At 38.2% G+C, this 16,613-nt stretch overlaps 2 protein-coding genes across 2 annotated transcripts; one reads left to right on the forward strand and one right to left on the reverse strand.

The window, feature by feature from the left end:
* Positions 1 to 594: 594 nt before the first annotated feature.
* On the reverse strand, positions 595 to 11,273 carry LOC149177148 (uncharacterized). The gene is made up of 3 exons (XM_089423309.1): positions 10,776 to 11,273; positions 10,604 to 10,684; positions 595 to 872 (listed from the first exon to the last, which is right to left on the reverse strand). Exons 1-3 carry the CDS (start codon positions 11,255 to 11,257, stop codon positions 869 to 871), a joined length of 567 nt encoding a protein of 188 aa, XP_089279435.1. The 5' UTR covers positions 11,258 to 11,273; the 3' UTR covers positions 595 to 868.
* A 94-nt stretch (positions 11,274 to 11,367) lies between these two features.
* On the forward strand, positions 11,368 to 15,514 carry LOC149177149 (uncharacterized). Its single transcript, XM_089421678.1, is given in 5 exon segments — positions 11,368 to 11,682; positions 11,952 to 14,114; positions 14,224 to 14,671; positions 14,828 to 14,902; positions 15,027 to 15,514. Coding segments are annotated over 3 exon segments (2,901 nt in total). The 5' UTR covers positions 11,368 to 11,390; the 3' UTR covers positions 14,670 to 14,671; positions 14,828 to 14,902; positions 15,027 to 15,514.
* Positions 15,515 to 16,613: the final 1,099 nt, after the last annotated feature.

Consider the following 16,613-nt stretch of genomic DNA (forward strand, 5'->3'; position numbering starts at 1 on the left):
AATCTGCCCCATAAACTATCTTTAGCCTCGTGAACTTTCAAATAATTTCTTTCTTCTTTTTTAATATATTACTAAAAATTATTGTGATATTAAATTGATTTATTAAATTTGCATGACTTAAGTCCTACCATATTCTTTTTAAATAATGAAAAATAATAAGTTTACAAAAATGATGTCACCTAGTTTTTATTTAAAAAAAGGTTAATGCTCTTGAATATTAACACCATTTTGAGAGGGTAGATGCATTTCGATTAATTTTATCTAAGTGGGGTCGATCACTTCAAATGTGACGGCATGCTCAAATCATAGCTTCGTCTCTACAGCTACGCAATTACCTATAGTCACAAGCCTGTCAGTGGGTGACTGTGACTGTATAATAAGAAGTTGTGACTTTTTCTTTTAAATAAGCTGCGCGCCTTAATGCTTCGATTGTGACGGCAATGACCTATGTGTTTAAAAGTCATGGCTATGATTCACACCGGCTCAATGTAATCAATGCAGTTCACGATATACTCTATATATAGGGGAGAGATTCCTAATGTTGTGCAGGGACCAGTAGTTGATATAATACTGGTCCCACCAAACCACCAGTGATTAAGACTTTTGAAACCAAAATTTAGACAGAAATAAATAACATTATGTATAAATAAGTATTAAATTATGTCCAAAAATCACCCATACATTGACTGGGCCCACAACTGTCCATAAATAGTATTTTACTACTTAATATTGCAAAACATATTGACCCAAGTAGAAAACAGCTAGAGCCATAAAGGCTTCCAAACTGGTCTATTCCAGAAGTACAAAACAGCAGTCACTTCAACCCCCACTCATCAGAACTGCAACTTTGCATCCCAAATAAATATGCCTACCTGCACATAACAAAAGGAATGTATGTCAGCATAACTGCTGTGTTGTTCAACAGCTAAACACCCTATGTTCAATAAATGACACCCAACCCAATAACAATTAAATCCACTTTGTTCAATAAATGACACCCAATCCAATAACAATTAAATCCACTTTGTTCAATAAATGATACCCAGACCCAATAACTGCAATAAATGACACCCATCTCACTCTATTTCTCATTAAAACAGATCAAAGCACATGGATCAACAAATAAACAATTCCCAACCATTAGATCACATCAAATTAAATCCATACCACACATTCAAAATGAAGCCATTGCAATCCATGTGCATCCATGTCCACCAATTAAAATCAAGTCCCCAAAACTATAAAAGAAGTCCACCCACTGTTGAAGTTCATCTTATGCTTTCAAACTATTCAGCAAACTTGAAGACAACATCACAAAACAGTGGCCAATATATTCAAGTTAGTTATATGAATTACAACTCATTCTTCTTACAGTTCTGTTTTCATTGTTTTCATTTATCAGATTTCTTACATTACAGTTCTGTCCATAGGGTGACAGTTAACCTATACAGTTACAGTTAACCTTTTTTATACAGAGTTTATGTATGTGTTCTAGCTTATTATATCATCAGCTTCATAGTGATTACAGCTTACATATCACAGAGGTTACGTATGTCGTGTTAGTACTGTAGTCATAGCTTGTTTACTTTACAGGAATTGAACCTTAGCTTACACCTTAGCTTACAGGAATTGAGCGAGCGATTATTATGGCTTGGGTTCTATGCAGAATGAGTTAAAACATAGAGCAAATAAGTGAATTTCTACTACTGGTGAATGGACCATAGAACTGTAAGATTTTAGATAATGAGAAAACACAATTATAAGTAACATAGCAGATGACCGTCTTATTGGCCTTCATATCTTTTCACCTCGTTGAGCTCGAGACCTTAGGGTCTGGAGAGCCCGAGCCATACGAAGTTGTAAAAGTTGGACCAAAGGAATGGGGATTTACATAACTCAGCTCTGTAAATTAAGTCACAGATAATGGAGAGAAATCTTGGAGCAGAGATTGTTCTTCACAATATTCAAAATAACTAAATAAATTATATGAAAAATATAAAAAATAAATGACTGCAATGAAACTCGATTAAACTGAAGTAAAACCGATTGTCTATGACACCTAGGAGACCATAGAATCAAATGTAATAGTGATTACAGCTTACATATCACAGAGGTTACGTATGTCGTGTTAGTACTGTAGTCATAGCCAATAGCTAATCACTGGAAGAAGAAACATGACTCGCTATCCTTCCAAGCAAGCAATCCCCACATCCCTTCCTGTTCCTTATATAGTTTCATCTCCCTAGCCATATCCAATCGGAGACCGAGTCTAACCTTGAATAGCATCAGAATCAAAGCCAGCATTCGAACCATTTCCAGCCCAAGATTGATGCAATGCAAAAAAAGGTAGGTAGTAAAAAGGCAGTTAGTACTGTAGTCATAGCTTGTTTAGCTTACAGGAATTGAAGCTTAGCTTACAGGAATTGAGTGATTATTATGGCTTGGGTTCTATGCAGAATGAGTTAAAACATAGAACAAAAATGAATTGTAACTTTAATGACTCTGATAAACTTAGTAATTTTTCACATATTTTCAGACCTTGACAATCATCATTGAAACATCACATTGAAACATAATCGAAAGACATTGAAACATAATCGAAAGACATGTATTTTCAGAAGCATGAAGCTATTGAGAAAGCAAAAATTTTGATATTGAGTCGAAAGAATGCAAATAAGTGAATTTCTACTACTGATGAATGGACCATAGAACTGAGGAATGGTTTCTTAGAATGGAAGCCCGAGTGGATGACCATTTCTCTTTATTGGATTAGATGACTGTAAGATTTGAGATAATGAGAAAACACAATTAGGTAAACAAGCATGGTTAGAAAGAGTCATATGTAACTACTGTGTTCTAATTGCATAACTACTGTGTTCTAATACATAATCAATACATATGGATACACTGTAATCACTGTATATGTATATCCTAATGTAATACATATGGATAGACTGTAATCACTGTATACGCATATCCTAATGTAACAAGCTCTGTTTCCTCATTACTTTGATTTCCATGGTTCTACTTATGGCACTGATTCAACCATTAGTAATGATTACACTCTACTCTATAAGGTAAGTACATATTGAATAGACCTACTTATTACCTGTATTCCCTAATCTTTAACAGATATAAGGAGAATGACGTAATTCATACATGTTTACATACCTCATTGGTTTAGCTGTATAAAGCTGTTGAAAGTAAATGGAAAATGATATATGAAAACAGTGACATACATGTTGATAATTTCCTGTAATAGAGGAAAAGTATTTTTGCAGAAGTAATAAAGCATAATTTGACATATATTCTAATGTCTAAATGCAACATACATGTTGATAATTTCCTGTAATAGAGAAAAAGTAATTTTTGCAGAAGTAATAAAGCATAATTTGACATATATTCTAATGTCTAAATGCATGCAATAATTTTACAGGTTGTTGCATCTATGGCAAAAGGAAGTTACTCTGCTCGTGCAAGGAGAAGTGGTAGGAGAGTGACAAGGGGTGCGCAGCTGCGATGCACATCGTCCGATGATGACAGGCCAGCTGATGTCAATGCCGGCAATGCACCAGGGAACATTGTTGAAAATGACCATGTGACAGCCGCTGATGTTAACACAGCATCAGCCACAGAACCACCATCAACAACAGTCCAAGGGGCAAGCTCAACTAAAAAGATCAGTGCTATAAGAGGATGGACAAAAGAACAAATGTTAGTTGCAATTGACGACATAGAGTTTAATGGATACTCAGTTCGGGCATCTGCAAAAAAACATGGTATTCCTCCCTCATCAATACATTATTGGATAAATGGACTGACTCATACAAAACGTAGAGGGCCTCTTACAGTTATGACTGAGGAGGAGGAGGCCGAGGTGGTTGAGTGGTGTAAAGAGATGGCCCAACTGGGACATGGGCTAGAGTTGATACAACTCAAATCAACAGTTGCTCAAATCTGTCAAGGGAGGCCAAACCCATTCAAAGATGGGTTTCCTGGTAAATCATGGTGGTTTGGGTTTAAAAAAAGGCATCCAGAACTTGTATTGCGTACTGCTGAGGGCCTTGACAGAGACAGAGCATTAAATTTGTGCCCTGCAGTTGTGCAAAAGTTCTATGACACACTTTCTAGTGCTTACGATAAACATTCTTATGGAGCAGACCATATATGGAACTGTGATGAAACAGGTTTACAGGCAGGGAGGAATTGTGGCATGCGGGTAATTGCCAAGAGAGGGAGCCGAAATGTGCCAAAGATTTTGCCCAAGAGCAGGGAGTGGATAACTATTTTATGTTGTGTTAATGCAATTGGTACTTCAATCCCAGGATTTTATCTATTCAAAGGTAAAAATCAACTGAAAAACTATATACAGAACTGTGAACCAGGTGCATGCATGGCTGCACATCCCCATGCATGGATGACTAAAGAACTATTTCTAAGTTGGCTTTTTCACTTTGCTGCATCGGTACCAGGTGGCGTCTCGCCTAATAACAGACACCTTTTGATATTAGATGGCCATGGGAGCCACATGGCTGTACAAACAATTGAGGAAGCAAACAATTTAGGCATCGACCTGTTGACATTGCCCGCTCATACCACTCATAGGCTGCAACCCCTTGATGTTAGTGTGTTTGGCCCTTTCAAGAACTATTTCAGGTCGGAGCGTGCTGCATGGATGGCAAAGAATCCAGGGGTTGAGGTGAAAAGGTTTGAGCTAGCAGAGCTTGCAAGTAAAGCTTTTAAAAGGGCTTTGACACCATCAAATATCAAGGCTGGCTTTAGGAGGACAGGAATCTGGCCACTGAACTATGATGCTCTTATGCATGATACTGGTTGTAGCCAAGCGTTTCATGTGGATGGTCAGGAAGAAGGGAATGTCCAAACAAGTGTTGAAGTGCAAGAAGTAGATGACCAAGATGATGTTGTTGCAGCTGGCAATATGATTTCCCTGTCTCAAGGACACTTATATGCTGAAGATGATGAAACTGTATGTGAAACACAATATAACAATGAACAAATTCCTAGTAACATGGAGATTGTTCCACCAACTCAAGAAAATGAAATTCCTGTTGCTGATATTGCTAATGATATTGTTGAACATGCAGTTGACAATGACCAATTGACATTGCCAAGCCAAGTAACCCCACCTTCATGGCTAGCAGAAGCAATGATCAATATGAATGCACATAGTGTCTCAGCAACCAATGAAGAAAGCATGAACATGCCCTCACAACCAGTAGAATTGAACAGTGAAATTGTTCATTTTTTTGTGGACAATAGATCAATGGAAGAAGATGAAGGACATAATGAGGCATCAAATGAAGATAATGATATGGTTCAATCAGTTCCAACAGATACTGAAAGGGAAGTACCAAGCAATGACATGCAGGTGGGAGGGGTGGAGAAGACACTTGGACGGTTCCTAAAGCTACCAGTAGAGAGAGTATCAATGAAAAAAAATCAAGGTGCACCAGGTAGTCTTCGTCTGGGCCGAAGCTCACAGTTACTCACCTCAGAGGACTATATAAACCTGTTAGTTGAGTCAGAAAAAAAGAAATTTGAAATGCAAGAATTAAAACAGAAAAAGAAGGATATAGTCAAGGAGAAGAAGGCAGCAAGGATTGTTGCAGCACAACGTCGAGCAGAAGAACGGATTGAAAGAGATAAAGCAAGGCAAGTTAAGGACCAACAAAAGCAAATGGCAAGACAGGAAAAGGAAAAACGAAAGGCACAACAAATGCTTGAAAAGGAACAAGGGATGATCAACGATACAAGAATAGCTGATGAAACCAGGATTATTTCAAACTCATTGGACTCCATTGCAGACAATACACCATTATTCCAAGATCTCATAAACATTCAAGTGCCCCACTATCAAACTGAGGGTTTACCCACTTGCCTTGTTCCTACCAGAGCTGGTGTCAATTCTCTGTATGCTCATTACACACCTCCACTTAATGCAGGGGTCAGTAGGGAAAATGTGAGGTATGGGTACTCAGTACCTCCATGGTTGGAAGCTGCAAATTGGAATCAATCATATGGCATCAATCAACCATTTCCTAATCAGCCCTTGACTGGTAGGCCAACCTACCTGGCTCAAGAAGGTAACTCGGGGAGTTTTGGCACTCAAGATTCTCAGGGCCATAAAGAATAGGGGTGCCATATGTTTTTGGTTCTAACCACATTATGATGTGGATTTTGGATAGATTGTATCTTTTTCTTGGCACAGAAACATTTTGGCTTACAACACTAGATTGTATCTTTTTCTTGTCACAAAAATATTTTGGCTTAGAACACTAGATTGTATCTTTTTCTTGTCCTAAGAAACATTTTGGCTAACAACCTAGTAGTGATTTCTTGTGGCAACCTAACTGTGTGTTGATAAGAAATTTTCAATGGAATATGTCTTTCTGTAAAATATTAATTATGATAAAACTATTTCTATAAGTTATTCTGTGCACCCTCCCCGCCACGTCAGAAAACCACGCGTAAAAGCTCATGGAGCCGGTACAACACCTGTCCACCATGGAGCTCATGTGTTGGCCATCATATCATTGCATAAAACTTTGTGTTCGCGCCATTTCACAGGTTTGTTTGGGGTCATTGCTGCGATGTTTGGGGATTCAATAATAACATTTCAAGTTGCATATGAAAAAGGCTAAATATAGAAATCAAATGACCAGACAATCTTATTATGATTGAGAGCACTCATTATCAAGTTGAGTATGAAAAAGGCTAAATACAGAAATCAATGAGGAGGCAATCTACCTCATAATAAGTTTTATTAAATGTGAAAAAGCCACTAATAATTTTATTGATTGAGGGGACACTTGAGAAATTGAGAGCACTCATTATCAAGTTGCATATGAAAAAGGCTAAATATAGAAATCAAATGACCAGACAATCTTATTATGATTGAGAGCACTCATTATCAAGTTGAGTATGAAAAAGGCTAAATACAGAAATCAATGAGGAGGCAATGTACCTCATAATAAGTTTTATTAAATGTGAAAAAGCCACTAATAATTTTATTCATTGAGGGGACACTTGAGAAATTGAGAGCACTCATTATCAAGTTGCTCTCATTATCAAGTTGAGCATGAAAAAGGCTAAATAAGTGGACCGTTATCTAAAGGAACATCATTCAACTTGATAGCTCATGCTTCAACCATAATGCTTACAAAGCAATTTCTACCCATTGTATTCTGTAATAGCTAGTCAGTGAACCCCAAGACGGGTTGGAAACAGAGACTACTTCAGATATTCACACAATGAGTAAACTATTATATCATATACTAATTTACATTAGAACTTTGAAGTGAACATCTGAATCAGAGGGACCTAGGAATAAGTCATATTTGCTCATTTACATGATCCACATCCTTAATTAAATTAAAATGAACAGTAAGGCCACTGAATGTGCAAGCCCCATTCTTGGGAGCAATTGGAGGGATGACCTTGTTCGCTGGAAGTGAAGGAGGGAGAAGTATAGCTTTGTCCACTCAACTCCCTCACAATCAGATGGAAACCCTGAGACAGATACTCTTGATCATCCCGTATTGAACATTCTTTCGATTTCTATATGTGGTTCCATATTAATATGTCTCAGTTCTTCTACTTAGTGGACAGTTCACACCTCAATGGCTCAATGGCTAGACAGTTCGCACCTCAATGGCTCAATGGCTTTTCATGTGGTCAATAAATTTTGACATCAGATGTTAGGAGAGATGGGTTTGACACTCAACCCATTAATCTTTGGATGATCTTTTCTCTAAGAGCATTTTATACATTGTATTTTTTATGCCTTCGATCTCAACATTGAAGGCATCAAATTTGCAGCACTGTACAAAGCTCTAAACTCACTTATGGCTCCAATAAGTGGACCGTTATCAAAAGGAACATCATTCAACTTGATAGCTCATGCTTCAACCATAATGCTTACAAAGCAATTTCTACCCATTGTATTCTGTAATAGCTAGTCAGTGAACCCTAAGACGGGCTGGAAACAGAGACTACTTCAGATATTCACACAATGAGTAAACTATTATATCATATACTAATTTACATTAGAACTTTGAAGTGAACATCTGAATCAGAGGGACCTAGGAATAAGTCATATTTGCTCATTTACGTGATCCACATCCTTAATTAAATTAAAATGAACAGTAAGGCCACTGAATGTGCAAGCCCCATTCTTGGGAGCAATTGGAGGGATGACCTTGTTCGTTGGAAGTGAAGGAGGGAGAAGTATAGCTTTGTCCACTCAACTCCCTCACAATCAGATGGAAACCCTGAGACAGATACTCTTGATCATCCCGTATTGAACATTCTTTCGATTTCTATATGTGGTTCCATATTAATATGTCTCGGTTCTTCTACTTAGTGGACAGTTCACACCTCAATGGCTCAATGGCTAGACAGTTCGCACCTCAATGGCTCAATGGCTTTTCATGTGGTCAATAAATTTTGACATCAGATGTTAGGAGAGATGGGTTTGACACTCAACCCATTAATCTTTGGATGATCTTTTCTCTAAGAGCATTTTATACATTGTATTTTTTATGCCTTCGATCTCAACATTGAAGGCATCAAATTTGCAGCACTGTACAAAGCTCTAAACTCACTTATGGCTCCAATAAGTGGACCGTTATCAAAAGGAACATCATTCAACTTGATAGCTCATGCTTCAACCATAATGCTTACAAAGCAATTTCTACCCATTGTATTCTGTAATAGCTAGTCAGTGAACCCTAAGACGGGCTGGAAACAGAGACTACTTCAGATATTCACACAATGAGTAAACTATTATATCATATACTAATTTACATTAGAACTTTGAAGTGAACAACTGAATCAGCGGGACCTAGGAATAAGTCATATTTGCTCATTTACATGATCCACGTCCTTAATTAAATTAAAATGAAAAGTCACTGATACAGTAAGGTTTTATCGTTGGAGCCCGAGAAGGGTTAGTTATTGAAATGCATTTTATGTATGAGAACATAATTCATTACTAAAAATATTTATTCTCTTATCTCTGTAACCATCAGTAACCGGTTTTGGAATCGACTGTAAAATGTGTGAACTTTTTTTTTCAGAGAAAAAAGCATCACAGATTATATTGACAATATAAAAAACATCATAAGATACAAAAGGGTGGCATATGACAGCCACTGTCCGAGACATCTCGAGGAAAGGAAAATGTCAGAGGTCCGAAAACATATACATCAGGTTCAGGAAAATAGCAAAAAGCATCAAAATTAATAACCAGGAGTAACAAATTCCAAAAACGAACAAGACTTCTCTTCCTCCATAGTTAAATAACTGCAATGGTAGACTTATACTGCCCCATACATATGGCCATTAAAGAATTTGTTATTTTCAGCGCAACCAAAAAAAACCCCAAATTTGCTTAAACTGTAAATATACTCAAATTAGTCAATTGTGAGCAGCGTCAACATGGAAACAAAAAGGACTGTGTATACAGGATATCCATATTGCAAAACATATACATCAGGTTCAGGAAAATAGCAAAAACACCAAAATTAATAAGCAGGAGTAACAAATTCCAGAGACGAACAGGACTTCTCTTCCTCCATAGTTAAATAACTGCAATGGTAGCCCATACATATGGCCATTAAAGAATTTGTTATTTTCAGCGCAACAAAAAAAACCCCATATTTGCTTAAACTATAAATATACTCAAATCAGTCAATTGAGAGCAACGTCAGCATGGAAACAAAAAGGACTGTGTATACAGGATATCCATATTGCAAAACATAGCAAAAAGCACCAAAATTAATAACCAGGAGTAACAAATTCCAACAAATTCCAAAAACGAACAGGATTTCTCTTCCTCCATAGTTAAATAACTGCAATGGTAGACTTACACTGCCCCATACATATGGCCATTAAAGAATTTGTTATTTTCAGCGCAACCAAACAAACCCCAAATTTGCTTAAACTGTAAATATACTCAAATTAGTCAATTGAGAGCAGCGACAGAGGGTTTCGAGGCTTCATTTCAAATACAAAAAGTGAAGTTCCTGACAGAAGCTTTCACGGACGAGGAGAAGATAAGTTATGCAAGTCAATTGAGAGCAGCGACAGAGGGTTTAGAGGGTTCGTTTGGGGTCATTGCTGCGATGTAGGAGTTTCCCTTTGTATTTCTGCTCGGGGGCCGAGGGCACGGGACGGCCGAGGAGCACGGGACGGCCTTGGATAGCACCGAAAACAGCAAAAATAACAGCGAGGGCACGGGACGGCCGAGGATAGCACGGGACGGCCTAGGATAGCACCGAAAACAACAAAAATAACAGCGAGGGCACCGGACGGCCGAGGATAGCATGGGACGGCCTAGGATAACAGCGAAAACAACGAAATTTCAGATAAACCCTAAACCTTCAACAACAAACAGCTCAAAATATCCCATAAACCCTAAACCTTCAACAACAAACAGCTCAAAATATCCCATAAACCCTAAACCCTCGGAAAAAAATCCTCCAAAAAATGCCATAAAATGCCATAAAAGTTTACAAAATATCCAAAAATAGAGATGTTGTGTTGAAAAACACAGAGAATGCTGGTAGGATTAAAATCCTACCGGGTACATGGTCGCCGACCTCCCCCACCTTCCCTGGAGCTCGCCAGACCTTCTCCACACCTGCAACGACGTTCTGCACACCTGCAACGAGAAGAAAAATATATATTAGGGAACTGAAAACCACAAAAACACCACCACAAAACAGCAAATTGACAGCAAAACACCATTTGACCTCGAGCTCAGTAAAACAGCGACCGACTCCTCCCCAAACAACAAAATCGTCGAATAAGACCAGCAACAGAGAAATGCTAAACAACTGACATTCCAGAACGACCAAGAACTCCAGGCGGAAAAGCACAAGAAAAGGAGAAGCGCTGTGCCAACCACAAACCCTGAAACTCCAGCAAACATTCGCACCAGCACCTGCATACCAGGCGAAGCGCGCAGGTCCACAAACCCTGTCAACCGAACAAACGCCTCAAACAGCACACGAATAAACGACGAAGTGCGCAGGTTCCGGGGCCGTCCCGTGCCATAATCGGCGGGGGGCTTCGCCCAACAACCGGCCCCGAGCAGAAACACAAAGGGAAACTCATACATCGCAGCAATGACCCCAAACGAACCTGTGAAATGGCGCGAACACAAAGATTTATGGGTTGATAAGGTAGCCAACACATGGAGCTCCACGGTGGACAGGTGTCGTACCGGCTCCATGTGCTTTTACGCGTGGTTATCTGACGTGGCGGGGAGGGCGCACATGTAATGGCGACCCTCCCCTAGTGTATGTATGAAAGAATCTGCACATTATTTTTCTTCGCAAACCATTCTAGCGTTGCAATCGGAGACGATGAACATATGTTATGCTCCTTCTCTTTCGTTGCCTATTATGAGAATGCGTCTCTTCTTCGTTTATATCATTCTCCTGGTCAATCCCTTTGTTTTGATGACACATCAGCATCCTCATACCAGCAATGAAACTGATCAACAGGCTTTGATTGGATTCATGTCTGCAATTACCACCCAATCATTGCCCGCTACATGGAATCCTAACGTTTCAGTCTGTCGGTGGCCCGGTATCACATGCAGTGTGCACAGACAGAGAGTGGTTTCTCTTGATGTTCCGAGCATGGAATTAGAAGGTACAATCTCTCCTCTTCTTGGCAATCTCTCATTTCTCAGAATACTCGACATTCATAATAACAGTTTTCATGGTCCCATTCCCTATCAATTGGGGAACCTCTTTCGGTTAAAGAAACTTATCCTATATAGCAATCGACTGCAAGGTTCCATTCCACCCACTCTCGGTGGCTGTCGCAGTTTAACAAACTTGACTTCATGCGATAACAATCTGACAGGGAGCATTCCCTCCGACTTGTGTTTTCTTCCCAGTTTACAGTACATTGACAAAAAATGAACAAATTGACGGGTCCAATCCCGCCCTGCTTGGGAAACGTATCTTCTTTACTTTACATAAATTTGAGGCTTAACAACCTTCACGGACGCGTTCCTTCTGAACTGGGGATGCTCAATCTAGTCAGACGAATAGATCTGTTTAATAACTATCTGACGGGCCCAATTCCTTCTTCGCTCTCAAACTGCTCAAATCTCCAATATTTGGAATTAGGAAACAACAAATTAACTGGACACATTCCGTCGGAGTTGTGCACCAAGCACGCCTCGTTGGTAGGAATATATCTTTTTAATAATAAGCTAGTTGGCAGGATTCCTGCTTCCATCTTCAATTGTACAAAGCTTCAATTAATCGAATTTGCCAGTAACCAGTTCAGTGCAGTAGTGCCGACCGCGTTGGGGAAGTTGACGCAACTCCAGGGCCTCTACTTAAACAATAATCAACTAGTCAGCGGCAGCTCCACGACCTTGCCCTTTCTTACTGCTCTTACTAACTGTTCCAACCTGCAAGCAATAGAGTTATCATCTAATCCTTTTGCAAGAAGTTTGCCCTCTTCTATCGGTCACCTCTCTCCCAAAATGAACTACATATCTTTGCAAGAAAATGCATTAGTAGGACAAATACCTCCAGAGATTGGCAATCTAACTAATTTAACATACCTTGCTTTGGACGAGAATTATTTTACAGGGTCAATCCCTTCACTTAATATGCTTCAAAAGCTGGAGAGGTTATATTTAGGATCTAACCATTTACAAGGAAACATCCCGACAGATTTTGGGCAACTCAAAAGATTGGGGCTTTTAGATCTTGGGGGGAATAATTTATAAGGAAGAATCCCTGCCTCTTTTGTTTCGCTCCAGTTAATATATCTAAATCTTAATCAGAACCAATTATCAGGTGATATTCCTGTAAATTTAGGAAAATGTGTGAACTTATTACAGTTAGACCTATCATATAATAGGCTCAGTGGGCACATACCTTCCGAGGTTGCAGGTCTTCCAAATTTAGCTTTCTATTTCAACCTTTCACACAATTTATTAGAGGGTGCTTTACCTTCTACATTAAGCAAGATGATTATGGTTCAAGCTATAGATGTTTCTGTTAATCTGTTAACTGGCAACGTTCCAAGCACGCTCGGAAGCTGCATAGCATTGGAATACTTGAATCTCTCATTCAACTCACTTGAAGGTCCAATTCCAGTTTCACTTGGTGGGCTTCAAAATCTTCGGGACATGGATTTGTCATCCAACAATTTCACTGGTGGAATACCCATGTCAATGGAAAAGCTCAAAATGTTCCAGCACTTGAATTTTTCTTATAACAAGCTATCAGGCGAGGTCCCTAAAGATGGAGCTTTTAAAAGTCTTAATGCCACAGCGTTCATAGGAAACATTCATCTATGTGGAAGTTGGGTCAGATTGCGACCATGCTTTTCTAGCAAACATAAAAGCCATTCACATCTGAAAAGAGTTGTCATACCTATTGCAGGAGTTACACTGCTTGTTATATTGTGTTTGTTTTTTGGAATCTTATGGAGATCACGTAGGAGACCTGCAGTGGAATCCTTAGAAGTGGATCACGAAAGAGTCTCATATAAAGAGCTCATGAAAGCAAAAGATGAATTTAGTGATGCCAATTTGTTAGGAGTTGGTACTTTTGGGAAAGTGTATAAAGGAGTTCTAAATGATGGTACACTGGTTGCTGTGAAACTTCTCAATTTGGAAAATGAAGAGGCAAACAAGAGTTTTTACAGAGAGTGCAATGTTTTGAGAAGAGTACGCCATCGAAATCTAATAAAGGCCATAACCTCTTATTCAGACCTTCAGTGCAGGGCTTTGATATTTCCACTGATGGAAAATGGAAGCCTAGAAAAATGGTTATATCCCAGTGGTGATGGTGAACCAGAAAATGGTGGCTTGAGTTTGATTCAAAGGCTAAATATAGCAATAGATGTTGCACATGGTATGGCATATCTTCATCATCATTGTTTTGTGCAAGTGATTCATTGTGATCTAAAACCTAGTAATGTGCTTCTGGGTGATGATATGACAGCATATTTAATAGACTTTGGCATTGCTACCATATGTTTTGCAAGTTCTAACATTTCAGCTTTCACTTCCACACATGCAGTCAAAGGATCCACAGGCTACATTCCTCCAGGTATAATTTTAACTAGAATGTCAATATCATATTAAGCATTTTCATGAGTTTTTTATTTTGTCATAAAAGTTGAATCTGAATCTTTATTTGGTTGTCAAATTAAATGCAGAATATGGATTGGGTGGACATGTCACAGTAAAAGGGGATGTTTATAGTTATGGAATAGTGTTATTGGAGATGTTGACGGGAAAGAAACCCACTCACAACATGTTTGTCGAAGGAATGAACTTGCAAAATTGGGTGAGCAACAATTTTCCACATCAAATTGGGGAAGTGGTGGATGAGAATCTATTAAAGAGGACTAATATAAACAACTATGAAGAAGATAAGGAACTCAATTGCATTAGTCAACTCATAAGCGTGGGTTTGCTTTGCACAAGAGAATCTCCATCAGAACGGCCTAATATGACAGATATTGTGAACACATTGCAAAACACACTAAGCACCTTTTTGGGAACCGATGAAGATCCGAAATTCCAAACAGATATATGGACCCTGGTAGCTAATAAAAGCACCACCAGTAACAATGCTTCTGAAAGTTCTTTAACATTTTGAAGGTTTGTGATAAGGGAACAGTTGGATTTGTATAATTCAACTGAACGAGTATCATTAGCTCTATGTATCTTTGAATCCAATGCTTTTGCAATTTATGTATATATCAACTTTATTGTTCAACATCAATATACGTCTGATAAAATGTGGAAAATGTGCAGGAGATACTGTATCTGCATAATCAATTTCATTGTTCAGAACCCATCCACATCTCCAATAAAATAATGTACAGGAAGGTTAGTTTTTGTGTTTTTTCTCTTCATCATATAGATATTAAGATATTTTTATTTCTTTTATCATTTTTATATCATATACATCATTTTTAAAATTGAAAATTTTTTTGCCGTGTTTTTTATGCAGTTGTTCCTCACCCCAGCTGTAAGAGATGCCATTACAGTCGAGAAAATAAAAGTCAAAAATTTTGGTGAAACATCTTGTTTAAGTTTGGCTCTACCAGCCTGCCAGTTTATCTTCTGAAAGAGTTCATTTCACATTTAGTTTCATATATCTTCAGTTCACGTAGAAGTTTTTGTTTGAAATACTCACGAGCTTCAAGGTCTGCCCAGGGGTATAAATTTTAACCATGTCCATGAAGGTGAATTAGCCATGGACTTGGCTAATACCTCGTTTAAAGCTACAGAAGGGCAGACGAAATTTCTTTAAAGCAAGAGACACACCAGCCAACGAGAAATCACGAGCATAGTCATGTGTTGGAATGCAAATTCCATACTAAATGCTGCAATTGGCCATCACCAAGATATACATTGAGTATATAGATGCTATTTTTGTTTCCAAATTTCTGATGTAAAATGAAAATTTTGGCTCAATTGATCCACTAGAGTTATTATCATGATGGGTTATGCTAAAACGTACTTCTATTTTTATTGTTTTTTTGAGCAAATATGATTCCATTATACGCACTTTATCAGAAATGTTATTGCGAGCTATATCCTATTTGTGAGAATCAAGCTATAGTTCTGAGTCAATTTTAGAGCAACTTTTCCTTCATCACGGTGAAAATTAAGGTAATTCACTGCCATGCTAGGAAGAGTGCTTTGGCTAACTGTGGTTTATTATAAAATTTAAAGGAAAAATAAAGATAAACATTGTGCACCGCAATGACAATAACCATCTACAAATATTTACATAACGTTTATGGAATTGGCTAAATTTCTGACCATCCCTTCCTCGCCTATTATGTTCATGCAAATAGCAAAGGTGTGAAGGGATACTACAATGCAAAAATCAAATCCAAGCTAGGGTTTGTAAGAAAACAAAAGGGTTTTAGAGAGGATTATGGGCAGAGCCTCCCCAGATAACCTAGAACATGCTGCTGTGCGTTTATGTCATTACTCCTTGCTGAATTGAAATTGTCACTTACAGAAATCCTTGACGCTTCAAAGAATTCAAGAACTACTTATTAAAGTTGCAAATGACTTCAGGTTGGTGGTTTGCGGAGGACTTCCTTTATTTGTTCGAATAGGGTTGCAACATCCATAAACAACACTATCACTTCTTTCTTCTGTTAAAATCTACAGATCTGTGTTGCTTTTTCATACAATTTTTGTACACATCTATAGATGGAATAACTAAAAGATGTTACTTGTTTTACAATTAATGGACATTGGCACGAAGGATTTGTTTGGGACAAGAAGTTATCATATCGCTTTATTATTTTGGGAGTTCGGTTTTTTAACTGAATTGGGATTTTAGTTTGATGAAAAATTGTGATTTGAGTAATTGTAAAGTATGCTTTTGGATTCACTGGAGGGTTTTGAACTTATTAGTCCCTGCCTCAGGCATAGCAGGGACTATAGCATTCGATAGGCCGTTCACTGGCTATTAAAATGCGCGTTGACCATCATTTTATGCGGGTTATTCACGGTTTAACCAAACTTTACGCTCGGCAGTTTGTTCGCCAGAAAACTTTAACCAAAGTTTTCACTT

This window comes from Pinus tabuliformis, chromosome 4_1 (genome assembly GCF_031772625.1).
Source record: "Pinus tabuliformis cultivar Carrire ecotype Pingquan chromosome 4_1, CPIR1, whole genome shotgun sequence".
NCBI classification, from domain to species: Eukaryota; Viridiplantae; Streptophyta; class Pinopsida; order Pinales; family Pinaceae; genus Pinus; species Pinus tabuliformis.